Genomic DNA, 20,544 nt, shown 5'->3' on the forward strand with positions numbered 1-20,544 from the left:
GAATTCATTCCTGAGTTCTTGGATGTCTTTCCGTACCTCCATTAGGATGTTGATGATTTTTATTTTGAACTCCCTTTCAGGAAGAGTCATGAGGTCCATATCATTTAAATCTTTCTCGGGAGTTGTATTAATAATTTTACTCTGGACAAGGTTCCTTTGGCGTTTCATGTTTGTATATGGCGCCCTCTAGTGTCCAGAAGCTCTATTCTGGAGCTGCTGAGCCCCTGAAGCAATATCGGGGGTCACAGGGGAGCGGTACTGGTGCCTGGGGGTAGGAAAGAGCTGTTCCCCGCCTCCTGTGTTCTGTGCCTTTCTCCACTGCCTGAGCCAGTGGGCCAGTCACACAGGTATAAGTTTTTGTCCCAGAGCAGCCGGATATGGATCCCTGCTTTCCACAAGCAACCGGAATCCCAGTCTCCCCAGGAACTCTTCCTGTATTAACTTTCCAACCCAGTAGTCATGCGAGTCTCATGAAAGCACCATGAAATGTAGGTTTGTGCCCCCAGAGCACATCTCCGGAGCTAGGTATTCAGCAGTCCCAAGCCTTCCACTCCCTCCCTGCTCTGTTTCTCTTCCTCCTGCCGGTGAGCTGGGGTGGGGGAGGGGCTGGGGGCCCATGGAGCCACTGCTCTGGTACGTTACCCTATTCGCTGAGGTCTGCTCTTTTCTCCAGGTGTATGCAGTCTGATGCCATCCTCTTTCCTGTTGCTCTCTCAGGATTAGTTGCGCCAACTAAATTTTCTAATTGTATCCAGTTTTAGGAGGAAGCCTCTGTCTCTCCTCTCACGCCGCCATCTTTAACATAGGATCCATACTGTATCTTTTTTTATATAGCTGGGTATGGTTTGCTAAATTGTATGTTAAGTTTCTGTGTATCTGTTTTTTTCCCTCAGTGTGGCACATTTCATTTGAGGAGGAAAATGATACAAATTTATATTTATCCTTCACACTAACACAGTGTCATACACAAGAGATTTTCAGTAAATATTTGATTAAGTGTTCCTAAGGATATGTGCCCAATAACCAAAGCTGCCAGAAAAGAAAATGATCAGGTTAAACATTTGCCTTTAATCCTGAAAGTTTCTTCTAGAATCATATATTAGTTGAAACAATATGTATTGAATGCTTGGGGTCATAGAAAAAGTACTAGATTAGAAATTGGACGATTTTTAGTAGCTGTGGGACCTTGACCAAATGCTTAACTTTTCTTAGCCTCTGTTTTTTCACCTACAAAGTGGGGAGAGTAATATTTGCTATACTACTTCACAGGGTTTTTGTGATAAAGGACAATGTAAATATGCTTAGAAAAATAATTTGCTATCAAATTGAAAATACTATGTTCACTGTTCTGAAAATAAATCCAAGAATATTTTCCTGAACTATAAAGTGAAGATACGTTCTTGTCATGATTCTTGTGAGAATCAACCCAGTTAATGGAAATATACATTGTAAAGTACAGTGTGAGTTTGAGGCTTATAACTTACTGTTTTTAGGATATATGGGGGGAGAGATCATGAACATTCTGACTGAAGCAAGAAGTCACTTGAAATGTTAAGTCCCAGGTGACCTCTGTCTTTAGAAAGACCCATTTTTGCAGGTTGGCACCTGTGAACTTGATTGATAACAATTTCCCACACTAATATAAAACTTAAGTGTAAAGTATAAGAGTGGCTCACTGTGCCTAAAGTGTTTGCATAAACAGTGTGGTCTCTTTTGAAAACTTGCTTTCTCTTTGGGAGTCAGGAACGTGAGCCCCCACTTAAAACCTTGGCCATTGGGTGTAGGGAGGTTACTTGTTAGACAGCACTTCATGTTAGTTGTTAACATCAGTTGTTAGGGGAATTAAGCATATCCTGTATTGGATCCACCTGGAGAGGAATTTCGAAAGCTTTCACCTGATGTCTTATACCATGTGTCTTTTCCTATTGCTGATTTTGCTTTGTATCCTTTTGCTATTTTATAGCCGTACTCTGAGTCCTGTCAGTTCTTCTTAGCAAATCATTGAACCTGGGGCTGCTCTTAGGGATCCCTGTACACTTATGGTGACAGTCAGAATCTTTCCAACATTCAAGTTCCCAGACACCATCCAAGAAGCAACCTTGCAAGCAGACATTTTTAAGGATAGCAGTCTCATGTCTGCTATGATAACTTTCTACACAGCCTTATGACATTTGTGCAGTTTGTTGTTATTTGATATAAAGGAAACGAAAAGCTTTTCACTGTCTTTCAAAGGGTTATGGTAACTTTATGAATAGGGGAATTCAATGAGCAGTTTTTCTGTATTGCAGAGGAATTGTATAATTAATTCATTCAGTAGATTTGTTAAGCATATTTGTCGAGTGTCTTTATTGGAACTTAAACTCTAGGGGGGATGATATTTTCCCAGCATCAATTCTTCTACCACCAACTGGGTGTCCTACAGTTTAATTCACTTCTCACACTACCTGGAGATAGTGTGGTTAAGTCCCACAAGACCGCCCCCACTTCAGTCACCATCTGTAAGTCCCAGATGTCCCCAAGGTACCTGGCATCTCTGTCCAGCCAACTACAGATGACAGAGTTCCCATGCCCCTCTCCCATCACATTCAATAATATGCTAGAAAAATTTACTCAGGAAAGCGCTATACAGTTGACCTGTGAAACAGTGTGAGTCTGAACTGTGCAAGTCCACTTATATTTATTACACAGATTTCTTTCAATGAATATATTGGATAGCTTTTGGGAGATGTGTGGCAATTTGAAAACCTTTTTCTGTATCTTTACGGGAAGAATACAGTATATGATACATATACAAAATATGTACTAATTGACTGCTCATATTCCTGGTAAAGCTTCCAATCAACAGTAGGCTATTAGTAAAGTTTTTGGAGAGTCAAAAGTTAATACATAGATTCCCAATCGCATGGTGGGGGTGAGGAGGACCAGCACACCTAATCCTCCTGCGTTGTTAAAAGGTCAACTGTACTAACAGTTACTGCTTGCTTTTTTAAATAAAGGATACAACTCAGAAACAGCTAAGCGGAAGGGACAAGTAGAGCCAAGATGTAAAGGGACTTCCATGACCAATGTGGATGCTCCTAGAACCTCAGAGTTTTTACGGAAGTTTCGTTATGGAGACGTGATTGATTTAAGTCAGTCACCATTGGTGATTGAACTCAATCTCTAGCCCCTCTCCGTTTTCCTGAGGTCAGGGGTGGGGCTAAAATTTCTAAACCTCTAATCACCCTGTTGGTTTTTGCGGCCACCAGCCCACCTCTTTATTTAGCTATTTAGGGGCCCGATTTATTAGCATAAAAAAAATACTCCTATTACCTAAGAAATTCCCAGAGTCTTTGAATCTGTGTGTCAAGAACCAGGGACCAAAACTAAATACATTTTTGTATTATTCCACAGGGCATACGGATAAAATATAGGTAGAAATAAATGTTATTTAAAAAAAGACTGAAGCGGTAGACTGACATAAGGGTGCTCCTTTAGGTAGGGTGGTCAGGGAAGGCCTCACTGACAGACTTTTGAGCAGATAACTGAATGGTGTGAGTAAGGGAGCATACCAGGATGAGAAAACTTAGCAGATAAAAATGGAGTGTAATGTGCATTTTAGAAATCCAAAAGTTGGCCAGTATAGCTGGGAAATAGGGGTTGGGGAGTAGTGTGGAGAGTGAGTGATAGGGAATGGGGTCAGGGTTAGCCTGGGATCAGATTATGTGGGGCTTTATAAGCCATGATGAGAATTGTGGATTTTATTTTGTGATGGAAAGCTGTTGGAAGGTTTTGTTGAGGGGTATTACTTGAATTAACTTACTTTAAATAAAAATTGTAATGACTTTTGGGAGAACAGACTATAAGAGGATGTACACAAGGATGGTTAGGATGCTATTAAGGTAATCTAGACAAAAGATCATAATGGTATCTACCAGGGTGTTAGTAGTAGAAATGATGAGAAGTTGGAAAGTTTCTGGATATATTCTGAAGACAGAGACCCAACAAGATTTACTGAAGGAGTGTACGTGGGATGTATGAGAAATTACTCCATCCAAGGATTCTGGCCGGAGCAGCTCAAAAAATGATGGCCATTGTTATTGTATGCTGGAAGAGGAACAGGGAGGTTTTCATAGTAGATTCAGTAATTTGATTATAGACACGTTAAGTTTGAGATGTCCATAATAACATGCAAGTGAAGACATGAGTAGGAAGGTTGATTTGAATATAGGAATTAAGAGGGAGAACCCTGGATTCCATATTTAAAGTTGAAAGTTATCATGAGATACTTGTTTCAAAGCCGAGTGCTAATGTAGTTGAAAATGAGAAGAGTTGGAAAGGACTAAACTTTGAGGAATTTCAGCATTTAGAAAGAGGAAGAAGAGAGGGCTGTAGAGATTCTGAGGGAAAGGCCTGTGTGTTAGGAAAACCAGATGTGGTGTCCGTCCACTAAACAAAGTGTTGGAATGATCTTTTGTATCACATGCTTCTGGAAAGTCACTGAATTCAGTGTTAAAGTCATTTGTGAGCTTAAAAGACCTGTTATCTGAAATCAGTGAGGACTTCAGTCCAGTTGGAAGGGTAAGAGGGAAAGGTGATTAAGAGGTGACAGCAGGTGCAAACAATTGTTTTAAGGGATTTTGTTATAAAAGCTGAGAAATGAGGGGGGAGCCCTAAAGCTCCAGAAAGTTGTTTTGTTCGTTTTTGTTTTCTTTTGTCCTTAATAGCGTGCGGATGATCTAGTTTTGAGGAGGAAAAAGATGGCATCAGGAAGGACAGGGGTTGTATAGGAACCAAGACTTTTCAATGGGGTAAATGGAGACAGGTCTAATACACAAGCTTGTTCCTTGTTTCAGGAGGGGGAAGGCAGAGTGTATGAGAACGGATTGTAGGCAGGTTGGTGGGTTCTCTTTTGAGAACTGGTTAATTGTTGAGTTAATCTGTAGACAGTAAGGTTGGGGTGGAAGGGTGGAAGAGCAGGTAGGTGAGGCAACTTTTTCAAACCTCCTTTTCCTCTTTTATAAAAACAAGGAGAGTATACTAGATTGTTTCTGTGGTTCTTCCCAACTCTTAAAAATACTACCTTTCTAATCCCTGAGTTGTGTAACTTCCCCAGTTTTCTTACTTGGAAGACCTGGCTATTAAGACTTCTTAACTATTTTATTATTCTTAGGTATATACCTAACACTTTACCATTTTAATCATTTTTAAGTGTATAATAGTTCAGTACTGTTAAGTATATTTACATTGTTGGGAAACAGATCTCTGAACTTTTTTATCTTGCAGAATGGAAACTATCCATTACGCAACTCCCCTTTGCAATGACCTACCTTCACCCCCCTGGTAACCACCATTCTACTTTCTGTTTCTATTAATTTGACTGTGTATACCTCATGTAAGTGGAATCATAAAGTGTTTGTCTTTTTGTGTCTGGCTTCTTTCACTAAGCATAGCACTCAAGATTCATCCATATTGTGGCATATGATAGGATTTCCTTCCTTTTTAAGGCTGAATAATAATGTATGTATATACCACAATTTATCCTTTACTATTTTTAATAGACACAATTGTGTGTATAAATTGAGTTACTAGTATCGCATTTCTTGATTTAATCTCATGTCAGAGTAGTTCTTGTAAGTAATTTTTGCAAAGACATAAAATTATTTCCTGTCTTCTTTTGCTGTTGGTTGATCTGTATATTCCTATTCTTCGTTTCAGACTTTGGGCAGCAAAGGGGGACATGACCCAGCATATTCGTAGTGACAGTGCTTTTCATTGCATGAACCGTGACATTCAAACGAAAATGGCTGACTTAGAAAATGGAATACATTCAAAATTGCTTTCCCCCCAAAAAAAGAAAATCACCATGACTTGTATTTTTACATAAAAAGACATTCCATAATTTGCAGCATTGTGATGATACATATTTGACAAATATTATTGAAGGACAAATCTTTTTTTTCCAGTTTTATGGAAAAATAATTGACATACATCACATACAGCATGATGGTTGATTTACCTCTGATGTGAAATGATTACCACAGTAGGTTTAGTTACCATCCATCTTCTCAAAATAAAAGTAAATTCCCTTTTTCTCCTTGTGATGAAACCTCTTAGGATTTACTCTCTTAACAATTTTCCTATATATCATACAGCAGTGTTAGCCATAGGCATCACGCTGTACATTACAACCCTGGTACTTATCTTATAACTGGAAGTCTGTATCTTTTGACCACTTTCCTCCAGTTCCCCCTCTCTCCTACCTGCTGCCTCTGGGAACCACAAGTCTTACCTCTTCTGTCTTACTCCATGAATTCAGATTTCTTAAAAATTCCATTTCTGAGATCCTAAATTGTCTTTGTGACTTACTTAGCATTGTGTCCTCAAGATCCATCCATGTTGTCACAAATGGTAAGATATTCTTTATGGCTACATTGCATATGTATATATACATACCTTCACTTTTTTATCCATTCATCAGGGGACACTTTTAGGTTGTTTACTTGTCTTGGGTATTGTAAATAATGCTACTATCAATGTGGGGTGCATGTATCTTTTCAAGTTAGTGTTTTCATTTCCTTCAGATGTTCTCAGAAGTGGAATTGCTGGATCATATGGTAGTTTTATTTTTAGTGTTTTGAAGTTCCTCCATACTGTTTTCCATGGTGGCTGCACCAATGGGCAACCCCACCAACTGTGAACAAGCAAGCATTCCCTTTTCTCCATTCTAAGAGGAGTGAGGTGGTATCTTGTGAGTTTAATTTGCATTTCCATAATAACTAGTGGTGTTGAGCACTTTTCACTGTTGGGCCTTTGTGTATCTTCTTCTTTGAGAAATGTTTTTTCAGGGAAGGACAAATATGAACTGTTTTTACAAAGCTAGCAGGCAGTGAATGTAGTGAATATGGTTGGTTTTCATTTTGTTTTGGTATGGGGTCTTTTTGGTAAATTATGCACAGTGCTTCTGTTAATATCTGTGTAGTGTTTAGTAATTGTAGTAGAATGGTTTGAAACTTGTAAGTGAATGTTTAGGGGCTTTATATTCAAAGTATATTTATAATGAACGCTTCCTAACCATTGTTACTTTGGTAATTTTTAAATGGTAGGGTTTTAGTAGCTTGTATGAAGACTTTACTGTTTGTTCTTTGTGAAGAATCATGTTTAAAATTAACTTATCTGATAAGTCATGGTGCTTTGAAAGAGCTTTGGCAGTGTTAAATCTCCTTTAGTTTTTGTTGTAGTGTTTTGTATTTACTTTCTTAAATCAGTAACTGGAAATCTGCATGGCTTTGCAGGAACAGTTCTTGGTTTTTAATAAGATTTAAATAAAATGTGTTTTGTTTTTCTAGACACCTTGTTCTGCTGCTTTATAAGCACAGTTCTCCAAATAGATAATGATGGAGAACTGAGTTTTGCTGTGGCTGATTGAATAAGAAAAATGGATGTCTGGGAATTTTGAACAGCTGGCAGTCATATATCTACCTTAGCTTTCAGTATCTCCATTATTTCTCCCAGTCTCGGTCTGTTAACTAACAGGATGTCACCTACAACAAATAAAACTCCAGTTAGCACTCCTTGCACTGAAGTTATCATTTGGACAGAATCCCATTTATGACAGAATGGTGTGTGGATGGAAATACTTTTTATATTTAGGTGTTTGATGAATCAGCTTTAATTTCTTCTGATTATTTTAAATTTATTCCTAACAATGTCAGTTTTTTGAGGCATGGATTAGGCCATATTTTCTTTCTGTATACCACAGAGATTTGGACATTTGATAAATATTCAGGAAGTATTTACCTGATTGGGGATAGATCAATTCAGTCATTTCATAGCAGTTGCTGATACTATAAAAAGATACTTTCCTGAATGTATATTTTACAGTACATTTTTTTAAATGAAATATAAAAATTCATTGTGAGTAGCATACTTAAGTATTTCAGTGCAGCATTTTAATTCAAGTTGTATGCACATTATTTCCTTTATATAGTGTCTGGCATATGGCTCTATTTAGACAAATATGAAACACTAAAGTTTTATATTTTAAAATATAATTGCCCCTTGAGCAATAATGGGTTTGAACTGCACAGGCCCACTTACATGCAAATTTTTTCTATAAACATACTGGAAATTTTTTTGGAGATTGGCAACAATTTGGAAAATACCTTCTTTTCTTTAGCTTTATTGTAAGACACAGTATGTAACACAGATAACGTGCAAAATATGTGTTAACTGAGTGTTATCAGTAAGTTTTCTAGTCAACAGTATGCTATTAGTAGTTAAGTTTTTGGGGAGTAAAGAGTCATACACAGATTTTGACTGCACAGCACCCCTAACCAGGCCCTCCTTGTTCGAGGATTAACTGCAGTGATTGAATTCTGTTGTGTATGGTCAATGGACTGTTTTTTCAGTTGTCTCTGTCAGTGGAACATATGGAAGTCCAGTTCTTAGTCAGGAACATATAAATATTCACATGTTTTTTCTGGTTCAATATTTTGAAAGATAATTTCTGTATTTTTATTTTTCAGAACATCTTAGCCAAACCATCAAGGTCTAACGGAAGTATGGTTCACCATTCCTCATCTCCCTATGTAGTATACCCACCAGATAAGCCTTTCCTTAATAGTGACCTACGACGCTCCCCAAATAAGCCTACACTCGCCTATCCGGAAAGCAACAGTAGAGGTAATAGAGCCTAACAAAACAGGTGTTTTTGTGCCTGCTCACTGCTTTTTTAAAAACTCCTGTGTCTACCATTTATTTTAAAATTAGAGGAGCAGGGTATATTTCTCTCTTGTTTTTAAGCCTCTTAAAATACAGTGCCTGATGGAGAAATGACAGTCTCAACAGATGGTGCTGGCAAAACTGGACAGCTACATGTAAGAGAATGAAACTGGTGTCTAACCCCATACACAAAAGTAAATTCAAAATGGATCAAAGACCTGAATGTAAGTCATGAAACCTTAAAACTCTTAGAAAAAAACATAGGCAAAAATCTCATGGACATAAACATGAGCAACCTCTTCATGAACATACCTCCCCAGGCAAGGGAAACAAAAGCAAAAATGAACAAGTAGGACTCTATCAAGCTGAAAAGCTTCTGTACAGCAAAGGACACCATCAATAGAACAAAAAAGTATCCTACAGTATGGGAGAATATACTCATAAATGACAGATCTGATAAAGGGTTGACATCCAAAATATATAAAGAGCTCACACACCTCAACAAACAAAAAGCAAATAAGCCAAATTAAAAAATGGGCAGAAGACCGAATAGACAGTTCTTTAAAGGAGAAATTCAGATGGCCAACAGACACATGAAAAGATGCTCCACATTGCTTGTCATCAGAGAAATGCAAATTAAAACCACAATGAGATATCACCTCACACCAGTAAGGATCGCCATCATCGAAAAGACAAACAACAACAAATGTTGGCAAGGTTGTGGAGAAAGGGGAACCTTCCTACACTGCTGTTGGGAATGTAAATTAGTTCAACCATTGTGGAAAGCAGTATGGAGGTTCCTCAAAATAGAAATACCATTTGACCCAGGAATTCCACTTCTAGGAATTTACCCTAAGAATGCAGCACTCCAGTTTGAAAAAGACAGATGCACCCCTATGTTTATCGCTGCACTATTTACAATAGCTAAGATATGGAAGCAACCTAAATGTCCGTCAGTAGATGAATGGATAAAGAAGATGTGGTACATATACACAATGGAATATTACTCAGCCATAAGAAAAAAACAAATCCTACCATTTGCAACAACATGGATGGAGCTAGAGGGTATTATGCTCAGTGAAATAAGCCAGGCGGAGAAAGACAAGTACCAAATGATTTCACTCATATGTGGAGTATAAGAACAAAGGAAAACTGAAGGAACAAAACAGCAGCGGAATCACAGAACCCACGAATGGACTAATAGTTACCAAAGGGAAAGGGACTAGGGAGGGACAAGGGTGGGGAAAAAGAAAGGGGGCATTACGATTAGCATGTATAGTGTGGGGGGGGGCACGGGGAGCGCTGTGCAACAGAGAGCAGACAAGTAGTGATTTTACAGCATCTTACTATGCTGATGGACAGTGATTGTGAAGGGGTATGTGGGGGGGACTTGGTGAAGGGGGGAGCCTAGTAAACATAATGTTCTTCATGTAATCGTAGATTAATGATACCAAAATTAAAAAATTAAAAAAAAAATACAGTGCCTGCCTTTCGTTCCTTGACTCTTGCACACCACCATCCACTGAACGGTCAAGGCTCAAGTACTTTGAGCCGCCCAGGACTGCTTGGCCATCTCCAGCGTCAGTCAGAGGCCAAGACCTGTGTTCTTGCTTCTGAAATACCCCAATTCTTGTTGGTTCTGTTTCTTTGTTCTCATTGTTTTGATTCAGGCTCTTACTAGCTCTTGCATAGATGATTGTAATACACTCCTAACTAATCACTAATCTCCCTGCCGTCTCCCTCTCAGCCCCCAATAGCAGTGTTCCTGTCATTTGCTGTTTTCCATCATCTCTCCCACTTTAAACAAAAGTTTGAGCATCTCTCCAAGGGTTGCAAAAGAAAATCTTAGATTTTTCATAATCTAGATTCTACTTTCCTTTCCAATTTCATGTGAACCCTATGCTCTCTTCCATTCTTCCTTACCCATACACCCTTTGCTCTGGCAACTTTGAAATATATTTGTTCCTGAAACAAGTAAATTTTGTTCAAATATATTTTGCCATCTATTTTAGTTTTCTTGCTGACTTAACTTGCATTAACAGCTTTAAGTAACACAAATATATTATCTCACTGTTTCTATAGATCAGAAATCTGGGTGGGCTCAGCAGGGTTCTCTTATTTAGGGTCTTCACAGCTAAAATCAGGGTGTTGACCTGAAACTAATGTAATACTGTGTGTCAACTACCCTTCAATAAAAAATAATTATCTAAAAAAAAAAAACAAAAGAAAACAATGGATGACTTGTACATTTTTGCCTTTCAAGCATTAAAGTATATCAAACAGAAAAAAAAAAAAATCAGGGTGTTGACTTGGGCTGTATTCCTTGCTGGAGAGCCTAGGGAAGAATCTGCTGCCAGAGTCTTCATATTCTTGGCCATGTTGAGTTCTTTGTGGTCTCAGAGCTGAGGTTCCCTCACCTTGCTTTCAGTCAGGGCCAGTCTATGCCCCTGGAGGCTGCCTGTGCTCTCCTCCGGCTGTCCCTGTGGTCCCCTGCAGGAGTGGTGGGTCAAGGCTCATGCTTCCCATCTCTCTGCCTCCTGCTGCTGCATCTTTCTGACCACAGCCAGAGAAGACTGTCTGCTTTTTAAGAACTCATGTGATTGCTTAGGTTGGGCCCACTCAAATAATCAGGAATGATCTCCCTGTTTGAATGTCCATTACTTTAATAATATCTCACAAAGTCCTTCTTGCCATATAATAGGTATTCGGAGGTTCTAGGATTAAGACATAGGTATCTTTGGGTGTCCCTTCTGCCAAGGTTAAGACTCATACTGTACTCTCTGATGGAAATTTTTGTTGTAGAATTGTAGTTTCTTTTTTTAAAGGCCAAATTACAAATATTTCTCCTGAGAAGTCTTCCTCTCTTCCAGCTTCCCCAGCACATACCTCTCCCTGCTCTCCTCAAACATCTTTTCTGAACTCTCCTGGTCCTTTGTTAATACCTCCTAACTTTCTCTTTTGTTGTTGGGGAAGGGGAGGGTGGTTTCTATACAGGCCTTTCCATCCCCATAATGCAAATAGTTATCATTGGATTGATTAAAAAAATACAAAAACATTCTTAAAGTATAATGGATCATAATGATCATCCTAAAGCATTGCTTAAATAGCTCACAACACCATGCTCTGAAACGATAAAAGAAATCCATCATCTTGCACATTATTTTTTCTCTTGTTTACTCTCTCCTTCATCTCCTCCTCCTTACCTCCCTTTTCTCTCACATTCCTAAAAACTACTAATGGCACACAAGTAGTGTTTAGCTTTATTACTAACACACTGGGCTCTCTGTTCTTTGAGTAAAGCTGCCACATTTAATTTTTCTTATTCTTTCATTGTCTTTAGAAATTTGCATTTCTCTGAACTTTTTTATAGTTTCTTTACATGGATGTAAAAATCAGAACTAGGTGCATTATTGTAGTGGGAGGATTAAATCTAATTTTTAGACTTTCTGTTCCTGCTAGAACTCTGATGCATAATCTTTTTAATGCTTATTTTCTTAATAAAAAGTTGTTACTAAAACTTAACTGATTCTTAGGTCCTTATGGGCTTCATTTACTAAGATTTTGCTTTTGTAACCTTTGCATTTATTGTGCAACATTTATTATTTTTTTGAATTGCCAAAGTCTCTGCTATATTCTCGTGAGTAACACTTTATCAGTTGTTTTATGAACCATTAAGTTAATTAGCATTTTCTTTATCACCTTTAAATTTAAGATGGCAGTACTTTATAAATAGGAGTTTACTTAGGTAAATTGGGTATCAAATATTGAACTTCTTGAAAAACACCAGACTTCTGAGCCTCCATAATGGGCTACAATTTATATTGGTTAAATAGTTGGATATTTTTATCTACCAAGCATTTTATGTACAGTTCATTGTTTATAAAGGTGTCATTCTGAAACTAATTTTAAAATATTTGCAGTGTGTTTCCCAGTTGAATGAAAAAAGTTCCCAGACTAATTTACAAACACCCATTTAACCTATGTGTGGTTCAAATATAAAACTTCTTTTATCCGGAGAATTGTTAGTAAATATAATTGCTAAAGTACTAGTGGTTAAGCACAACTTTAAAAAAAAGAATGAAATGCAGTAGCATTCTGGATAAAGCAGTATTTATCCTTTAACTTAATCTTCACAGAAAAATTGTATAAGGTAAGTATATTCAGAATTTACAGATGAAGAAATATTTGAAGGATGATTGTTTGAACATATGCAATATAAAAAATATTTTCTCTTACCATTTTTTTCCAGATGTGTTCAGTGTATCCTTAAAGTATTTATTGAATGAGTGAAGTCTTATTTTGAGTATATAGTCCATATGATAAATTTTTCTTTTTTACCCAAACATAGTAAATGCTTTTTCTCACTGATACTTTAAGGAGGAAAAGACTTTTTATTATTCTTTAGTTTAGATATGGTTTAATGTATTTTTATTGATAGATTACCATTTCTTTTGCTATCAGGTTCACCTTGAAAGTTTGACTCATGCTGTGGAAAGAGATAATTACCATGTTTCTTGTAATTCTCATATAGTCATTTTAAACTTTAATTAGAAAAGAAATAAGAAATGTGAAATTATTACTGCCTTCAAAAAATGTATTAATTAAAAAAGTAGTAACTAGCATCATTCCAGAGACTTCCAGTTTAACCCATTGCTTATGTAATTTGTTCAGTACATTTCAGATGACAGTAATGTGAAGAATGGCTTGGACATTTGAAACCAGATTACTAGCTATAAGGCAGTTTTACTAAGCCTCGTCAGCCTTTCGCATAGTACATGTGGAAAATAAGATGATAATATCTGTACAGCACACTGCAATAAACTGGTGGGGTTGGTGCCAACTAGTTTGAGGTCTTTTACTGTACTAGGCCACTCTTGGCACCCCTAAGACCTGAGAGAAAAACATCTTGGTTATATCTAATACAAATTTGTGTCACACCTGTTGGAAACCTCAGTATTATTGAGACCAGTGAGAGAAAGGATCAAGTTAAAGCTATTTATGTTAGCCCATCTGGCTTTCTAAAGCATTGGTTCTCATATTTATTGGTACAGGAAACCCTAATAAACCTGTTGTGTGTTCACATTTCTTTTTTTTTGATGAAGAAAAGTTTTTTTTGCAAATCTTAAAAATATAGTACAAAGAGTGTTACTGTTTTATATTATACTTTGGTAAAACTCTTATCTTTGGTTTAATAGACAACAGGTTGATTCTCATATCCACTTTTTTTTTTTGGTATCATTAATCTATAATTACATGAGGAACATTATGTTTACTAGACTCCCCCCATCACCAAGTCCCCACCACAGACCCCATCACAGTCACTGTCCATCAGCGTAGTAAGATGCTGTAGAAGAGTGATTCTTGTCTTCTCTGTGTTGCACAGCCCTCCCCATACCCCTCCCCCCACATTATACATGCTAATCGTAATGTCCCCTTTCTTTCCCCCCTCTTTATCGCTCCCTTCCCACGCATCCTCCCCAGTCCCTTTCCCTTTGGTAACTGTTAGTCCATTCCTGGGTTCTGTGATTTTGCTGTTCTTTTGTTCCCTCAGTGTTTTCTTTGTTCTTATACTCCACATATGAGTGAAATCATTTGGTATTTGTCTTGCTCTGCCTGGCTTATTTCACTGAGCATAATACCCTCTAGCTCCATCCATGTTGTTGCAAATGGTAGGATTTGTTTTCTTATGGCAGAATATTCCGTTGTGTATATGTACCACATCTTCTTTATCCAGTCATCTACTGATGGACACTTAGGTTGCTTCCATTTCTTGGCTATTGTAAATAGTGCTGCGATAAACATAGGGGTGCATCTGTCTTTTTCAAACTGGGCTGCTGCATTCTTAGGGTAAATTCGTAGGAGTGGAATTCCTGGGTCAAATGGTATTTCTGATTTTAGTTTTTTGAGGAACCTCCATACTGCTTTCCACAATGGTTGAACTAATTTACATTCCCACCAGCAGTGTAGGAGGGTTCCCCTTTCTCCACAACCTCACCAACATTTGTTGTTGTTTGTCTTTTGAATGGTAGTGATCCTTACTGATGTGAGGTGATATCTCATTGTGGTTTTAATTTGCATTTCTCTGAAGACTAGTGATGTGCAGCATCTTTTCATGTGTCTGTTGGCCATCTGAATTTCTTCTTTGGAGAACTGTCTGTTCAGCTCTTCTGCCCATTTTTTAATTGGATTATTTGCTTTTTGTTTGTTGAGGTGCATGAGCTCTTTATATATTTTGGATGTCAACCCTTTATCGGATATGTCATTTATGAATATATTCTCCCATACTGTAGGATGCCTTTTTGTTTTCTTGGTGGTGTCCTTTGCTGTACAGAAGCTTTTTAGCTTGATACAGTCTCACTTGTTCATTTTTCCCTTGCCTGGGAAGATATGTTCATGAAGAAGTCATGTTTATGTCCAAGAGATTTTTGCCTATGTTTTCCTCCAAGAGTTTTATGGTTTCATGACTTACATTCAGGTCTTTGATCCATTTTGAATTTACTTTTGTGTATGGGGTTAGACAATGATTCAGTTTCATTCTCTTACATGTAGCTGTCCAGCTTTGCCAACACGAGCTGTCATTTCCCCAATGTTTGCCCATGGCTCCTTTATCATATAATAATTGACCATATATGTTTGAGTTAATATCTGGACTCTCTATTCTGTTCCACTGGTCTGTGGGTCTGCTTTTGTGCCAGTACCAAATTGTCTTGATTACTGTGGCTTTGTAGTAGAGCTTGAAGTTGGGAAGCGAGATGCCCCCTGCTTATTCTTCCTTCTCAGGATTGCTTGGTCTATTCAAGGTCTTTTGTGGTTCCATATGAATTTTAAAACTATTTGTTCCAGATCATTAAAGAATGTTGTTGGTATTTTGATAGGCGTTGCATTGAACCTGTAGATTGCTTTAGGCAGAATGGCCATTTTGACAATATTAATTCTTCCTCGCCAAGAGCATGGAATGAGTTTCCATTTCATTTGTTGGTGTCCTCTTTAATTTCTCTTAAGAGTGTCTTGTAGTTTTCAGGGTATAGGTCTTTCACTTCCTTGGTTAGGTTTATTCCTAGGTATTTTATTCATTTTGGTGCAATTGTGAATGGAATTGTTCTCCTGATTTCTCTTTCTGTTATTCATCATTAGTGTATAGGAAAGCAACAGATTTCTGTGTATTAATTTTGTATCCTGCAACTTTGCTGAATTCAGATATTCTGGTAGTTTTGGAATGGAGTCTTTAGGGTTTTTTATTTACAATATCATGACATCTGCAAATAGTGACAGTTTGACTTCCTCTTTACCAATCTGGATGCCTTGTATTTCTTTGTGTTATCTGATTGCCGTGGCTAGGACCTCCAGTACTATATTGAATAACAGTGGGGAGAATGGGCATCCCTGTCTTGTTCCCGATCTTAAAGGAAAAGCTTTCAGCTTCTCGCTGTTAAGTATGATGTTGGCTGTGGGTTTGTCATATATGTCCTTTATTATGTTGAGGTACTTGCCCTGTATACCCCTTTTGTTGAGAGTTTTTATCATGAATGGATGTTGAATTTTGTTGAATTCTTTTTCAGCATCTGTGGAAATGATTATGTGGTTTTTGTCCTTCTTTTTGTTGATGTGGTGGATGATGTTGATGGATTTTCGAATGTTGTACCATCCTTGCATCCCTGAGATGAATCCCACTTGGTCATGGTGTATGATCCTCTTGATGGTATTTTTGAATTTGGTTTGCTAATATTTTGTTGAGTGTTTTTGCATCTCTGTTCATCAGGGATATTGGTCGGAAATTTTCTTTTTCGGTGGGGTCTTTGCCTCGTTTTGGTATTAGAGTGATGCCGGCTTCATAGAATGAGTTTGGAAGTACTCCCTCCTCTTCGATTTTTTGGAAAACTTTAAGGAGAATGGGTATTATGTCTTCACTATATGTCTAATAAAATTCAGCAGTGAATCCATCTGGTCCAGGTGTTTTGTTCTTGGGTAGTGTTTTGATTACCGATTCAATTTTGTTGCTGGTAATTGTTCTGTTTAGATTTTCTGTTTCTTCCTTGGTCAGTCTTGGGAGGTTGTATTTTTCTAGGAAGTTGTACATTTCTTCTAGGTTTTGAAGTTTGTTAGCATATAGATTTTCGTAGTATTCTCTTATAATTTTTCGTATTTCTGTGTAGTCCGTCCTGATTTTTCCTTTCTCATTTTTGATTCTGTTGATGTTTGTAGACTCTCTTTGTCTCTTAATAAGTCTGGCTATCTCATCCACTTTTGCATTCCATGTGATAAATTCTAAGTATGTGAAAAAAAACCTGGCCATATACAGCTATGTAGTTGGAAAAGAAGTAATATTTTAATAGCCGTTCTAGCAATTTGTAAACATTCTTTGATACTACAGCAAAACTTTACAAATGGTAGTTTCTTAAAATTTAGTTGCAATGTGGAATCTGAGAAATCAGTATATTTTCATACTCTCATCTCAGGACCACTGGAAGTACTCACAGATTCAAAAGCCTTTGTAATTTCGGCTGTGTGATTTATTACAGTGGAATCTGGAGAAATCCAAGTACAGGCTTCCAGAGTTCTCTGTCATAGAGTTCACACAGAAATACACTCCTCCTCCAGCAATGAATTGTATTTGTGCATGCAGTGTTTCTGCCCAGGAAGACCCACCTAAGGCTCAGGGACCAGGGTCCTTATGTGGCGATGGTGACTCAAGCACTTTGTGCATGTGCGGCCAGTGAAAGATATTCGCCATAAAGCACATTGTTGGCACTGTCTTGGGTGACTTAAGCAGCAGGATTTAGTGCTGTAGGCATACAAAGCAACCTTAACTAGAAACACAGGGAACATTGCAAAAGCCAGTTTCCAGAGGCAGCCAAAGTTCAGGCCTGCTGTGTTAACTTTTTTTTCTATTTGTCTGTCTTGAACTTGGCAATGATTCTTTTACCCATGCATGGTTTTTATTGTATTGACTTTACACACTTGCAAAATTTGATAGGTTTCATTATGCAATATAAAAAAATTATTTTGTTAATATTACCAGCCTCCAGTAGAAAAAAACTTTCTATTGGGATCCAGATACAACTCACTCCACAGGTAATATTTTTTTTAGAATTCTGATTTCATTTGAATTTCATCATTGGCAACAATTACTATCAGATCTTTGAAGTGACAGACTCATGTCTTTCATTTTTGAGAAAATGACTGCTGAATACCTAAGACTGAATAGCTGTAAGTTTATCAAAAGTTCTTTCAAATGAAAATGGTGCTCCTTTGAAGGAGATGGTTTTAGTTGAGCTCACAATGCAAATATTTATACATGTGCTTCATTGAGACCAATATCCTTTTGTGCACACTTCTTGTGAATGTGTCCTCCCCACTCTGTCACACAGTATGAAATAGTCGTATACTCAGGGTTTGAGATGATTTCATCGTTCGAGGTGATGATTCTTACTGATGCATCAAGGACAGCAAGCAAGGAACTTTGTTCTCCTTATTGGGAGTGTGTGACCTACCGTGAAGGGTACAATACCCAGAATTACACTTTAGTGCCACTGCCTTGATTTGTGCTCAAATTGTCAGTTTTACCCATCATTGCTTTTGCATCATCATAATGTATTTTGAGACAGTTATGTGAATTTTTTATGGCTAGCTATTTTTTTTACCATTTTTTACAATCTTTAAAATGCTTTTACAATGGTAGTATATTTTTTACTTGAGTACCTAGCCCATTTCTGAGACTCAGAAGATTTAGATGTCTTTACGTGGATTTTTAAAAAATAATTATGTGATGATAAATAACATTTTATTGTTTCAAAGAGTAATTGACCACTGGACCCAACTATCAATTTTTTTATTTAGATGAGGTTATTCCTTTACTGTGAACTTTCTCCATATATAGTGTTATCTTACATTGTCCATGTTTGTATTTGGCAGCCATATTTTCTGCTTTGAAGAATCTTCAAGATAAGATTCGGCGCTTAGAACTTGAAAGGATTCAGGCAGAAGAAAGTGTTAAAACCTTGTCTAGAGAAACAACTGAATATAAAAAAGTACTGGATGAACAAATACAAAAAAGGGAGAATTCAAAGCTTGAGGAATCAAAGCACAATCAAGGTCTGTTTAATTATGAAGGAAATGAAACACTATCAAAATAAGTTTTGTAAAATTACTCAAATTCCATGTTAGCATTTTCTCGTCAGTGTCTTTGAGCGGTATAAAATTGTGTTATACTCATGTGCATTTTGAGCAGCAAGTGTTAAAGTCAAGCACTGTATTTACTGACTGAATTCAAGGCAGATAGGGACTAGCAGAGAGAAGGAGAAAGAGAATGACTTAGATTAACTGAGAAGGCTTTAGAGCTACTAGAAAACATTTATCATATACACAGTAGATTTAATTCCTGTTACAAAGCTACTCTGTGAGGGAGCTAATTTCTGCCTTTCTTATGTATTCTTTTTAGAACTGGCATCTCAGTTGTCAGCTGCAGAAAATAAATGTACTCTTTTAGAAAAACAGTTGGAGTACATGCGTAAGATGGTAAAGCATGCAGAAATGGAAAGGACATCTGTCTTAGAGAAACAGGTATGGCATCTCACGCTCCACAGATCCATTCTCAGAAACAGATTTGAGGAAAATTGACACAGACCTTTTTTTCTCAGTGATAGCTAATGGTGCTGTTAAAATAATCACTTTTCCTTTTTAACCTTAAAGTAACCACTGGTAGTAGTACCCATAGTTCTGGTGCCTTCCGCTCTTGAACAATATAAAAGCCCACAACTGAAATTACTTGGGATCAGTTATGGTGTCTCAAGATTTCATTGGCCTTCTTCATGGTTATTGTTGTATTTGGTATAGTTTTACTTAAATTGGAAAAATACTATACAATTAATTGTGTAATCCTTTTAAGTCATGTTAACTTCAATGAGTCTACATTACAGAAAGTATAAATAATCATATTATGTACCTCTCTGCCACTTGAATTTATTTAGGCTCAAGTGTCATAGCAGATTTGAGTGTTCTTTATACTTGAAAAAGCTCCAAAGTAACAAAAATACTTTGTTTTGTCACACCAGAGGTGGTTTTAAGTAACCTGCACATTTGTGAGAAGACATCTGCAACAGTCTGGAATGTATATATAAAAAATACCTCCTTTTCTACTATGAATCTAGGTTTTTCAATTCATGAATACAGTTTCTGAGCATCTTAACTTTATTATGCAAAATTTGAATGTTCATATGCTTAGCATTTTCCTAGATGCTCTGCAATGTGAAAGAGAAATTATATTCTTTTTACTTCAACAGCTTTCAAAGTTGGAGATAGTAGGCTTTATATATTTAAATAATTACATGATATTTAAGAAAATAGTTCAGTAATTGTCTCATGTATTCGTTTTTACTGTGTCACTGAATTTATTTCAGTGACCATATTTATTTCCAGTTGGGTCTTCAGCACACCTATTTTTATTGTTTCTTCAATGTACTGTTACTTTGGTTTTTATTCCTTCCTTTTATCTCTTTGAACACTATCAGCAGTTCTCAAGTCCATTTAGGTCCTGATTTTCCCAGTGTCTGTCCTCACTTTCAGTGCATCTGCGACTCTCCTTTATGGTGTTTTCTCCATCCCCCGTGGGGACTCCTGTCTGTCTATCCTTTTTTTTTTTTTTTAAGGTAAGCTCATATTCTTGTGATTTGTCTTGGGAATTCCATACTTCCTCAGCTGTATGGACAGCCTTAATGAGGCAGTTTCGATTTGGCTTTGCTGAGGCTTGATGGGTCTGGTCCCATCAAGCCAAAATTCATGTTAACTTATTGGCTTGGGGTTCTTGCATCATGCAGATGGTACACATTGCCTGAGATTTGGGTC

The 20,544-nt window shown here is 37.2% G+C and overlaps 1 protein-coding gene across 2 annotated transcripts in view; it reads left to right on the forward strand.

Annotated features, from left to right (window-relative positions):
* The window catches only part of CEP57 (centrosomal protein 57), a 58,801-nt gene that overhangs the window by 21,223 nt on the left and 17,034 nt on the right, over positions 1–20,544 (forward strand). For both annotated transcript variants that reach the window (XM_057490865.1, XM_057490866.1), the window contains exons 2-4: positions 8,508–8,664; positions 18,616–18,795; positions 19,142–19,263. In XM_057490865.1, the coding sequence (XP_057346848.1) occupies positions 8,508–8,664; positions 18,616–18,795; positions 19,142–19,263 (459 nt within the window). The remainder of the gene's footprint in view (positions 1–8,507; positions 8,665–18,615; positions 18,796–19,141; positions 19,264–20,544) is intronic.

The sequence above is a fragment of the Manis pentadactyla genome, chromosome 13 (assembly GCF_030020395.1).
Source record: "Manis pentadactyla isolate mManPen7 chromosome 13, mManPen7.hap1, whole genome shotgun sequence".
In the NCBI taxonomy this organism is placed as follows: domain Eukaryota; kingdom Metazoa; phylum Chordata; class Mammalia; order Pholidota; family Manidae; genus Manis; species Manis pentadactyla.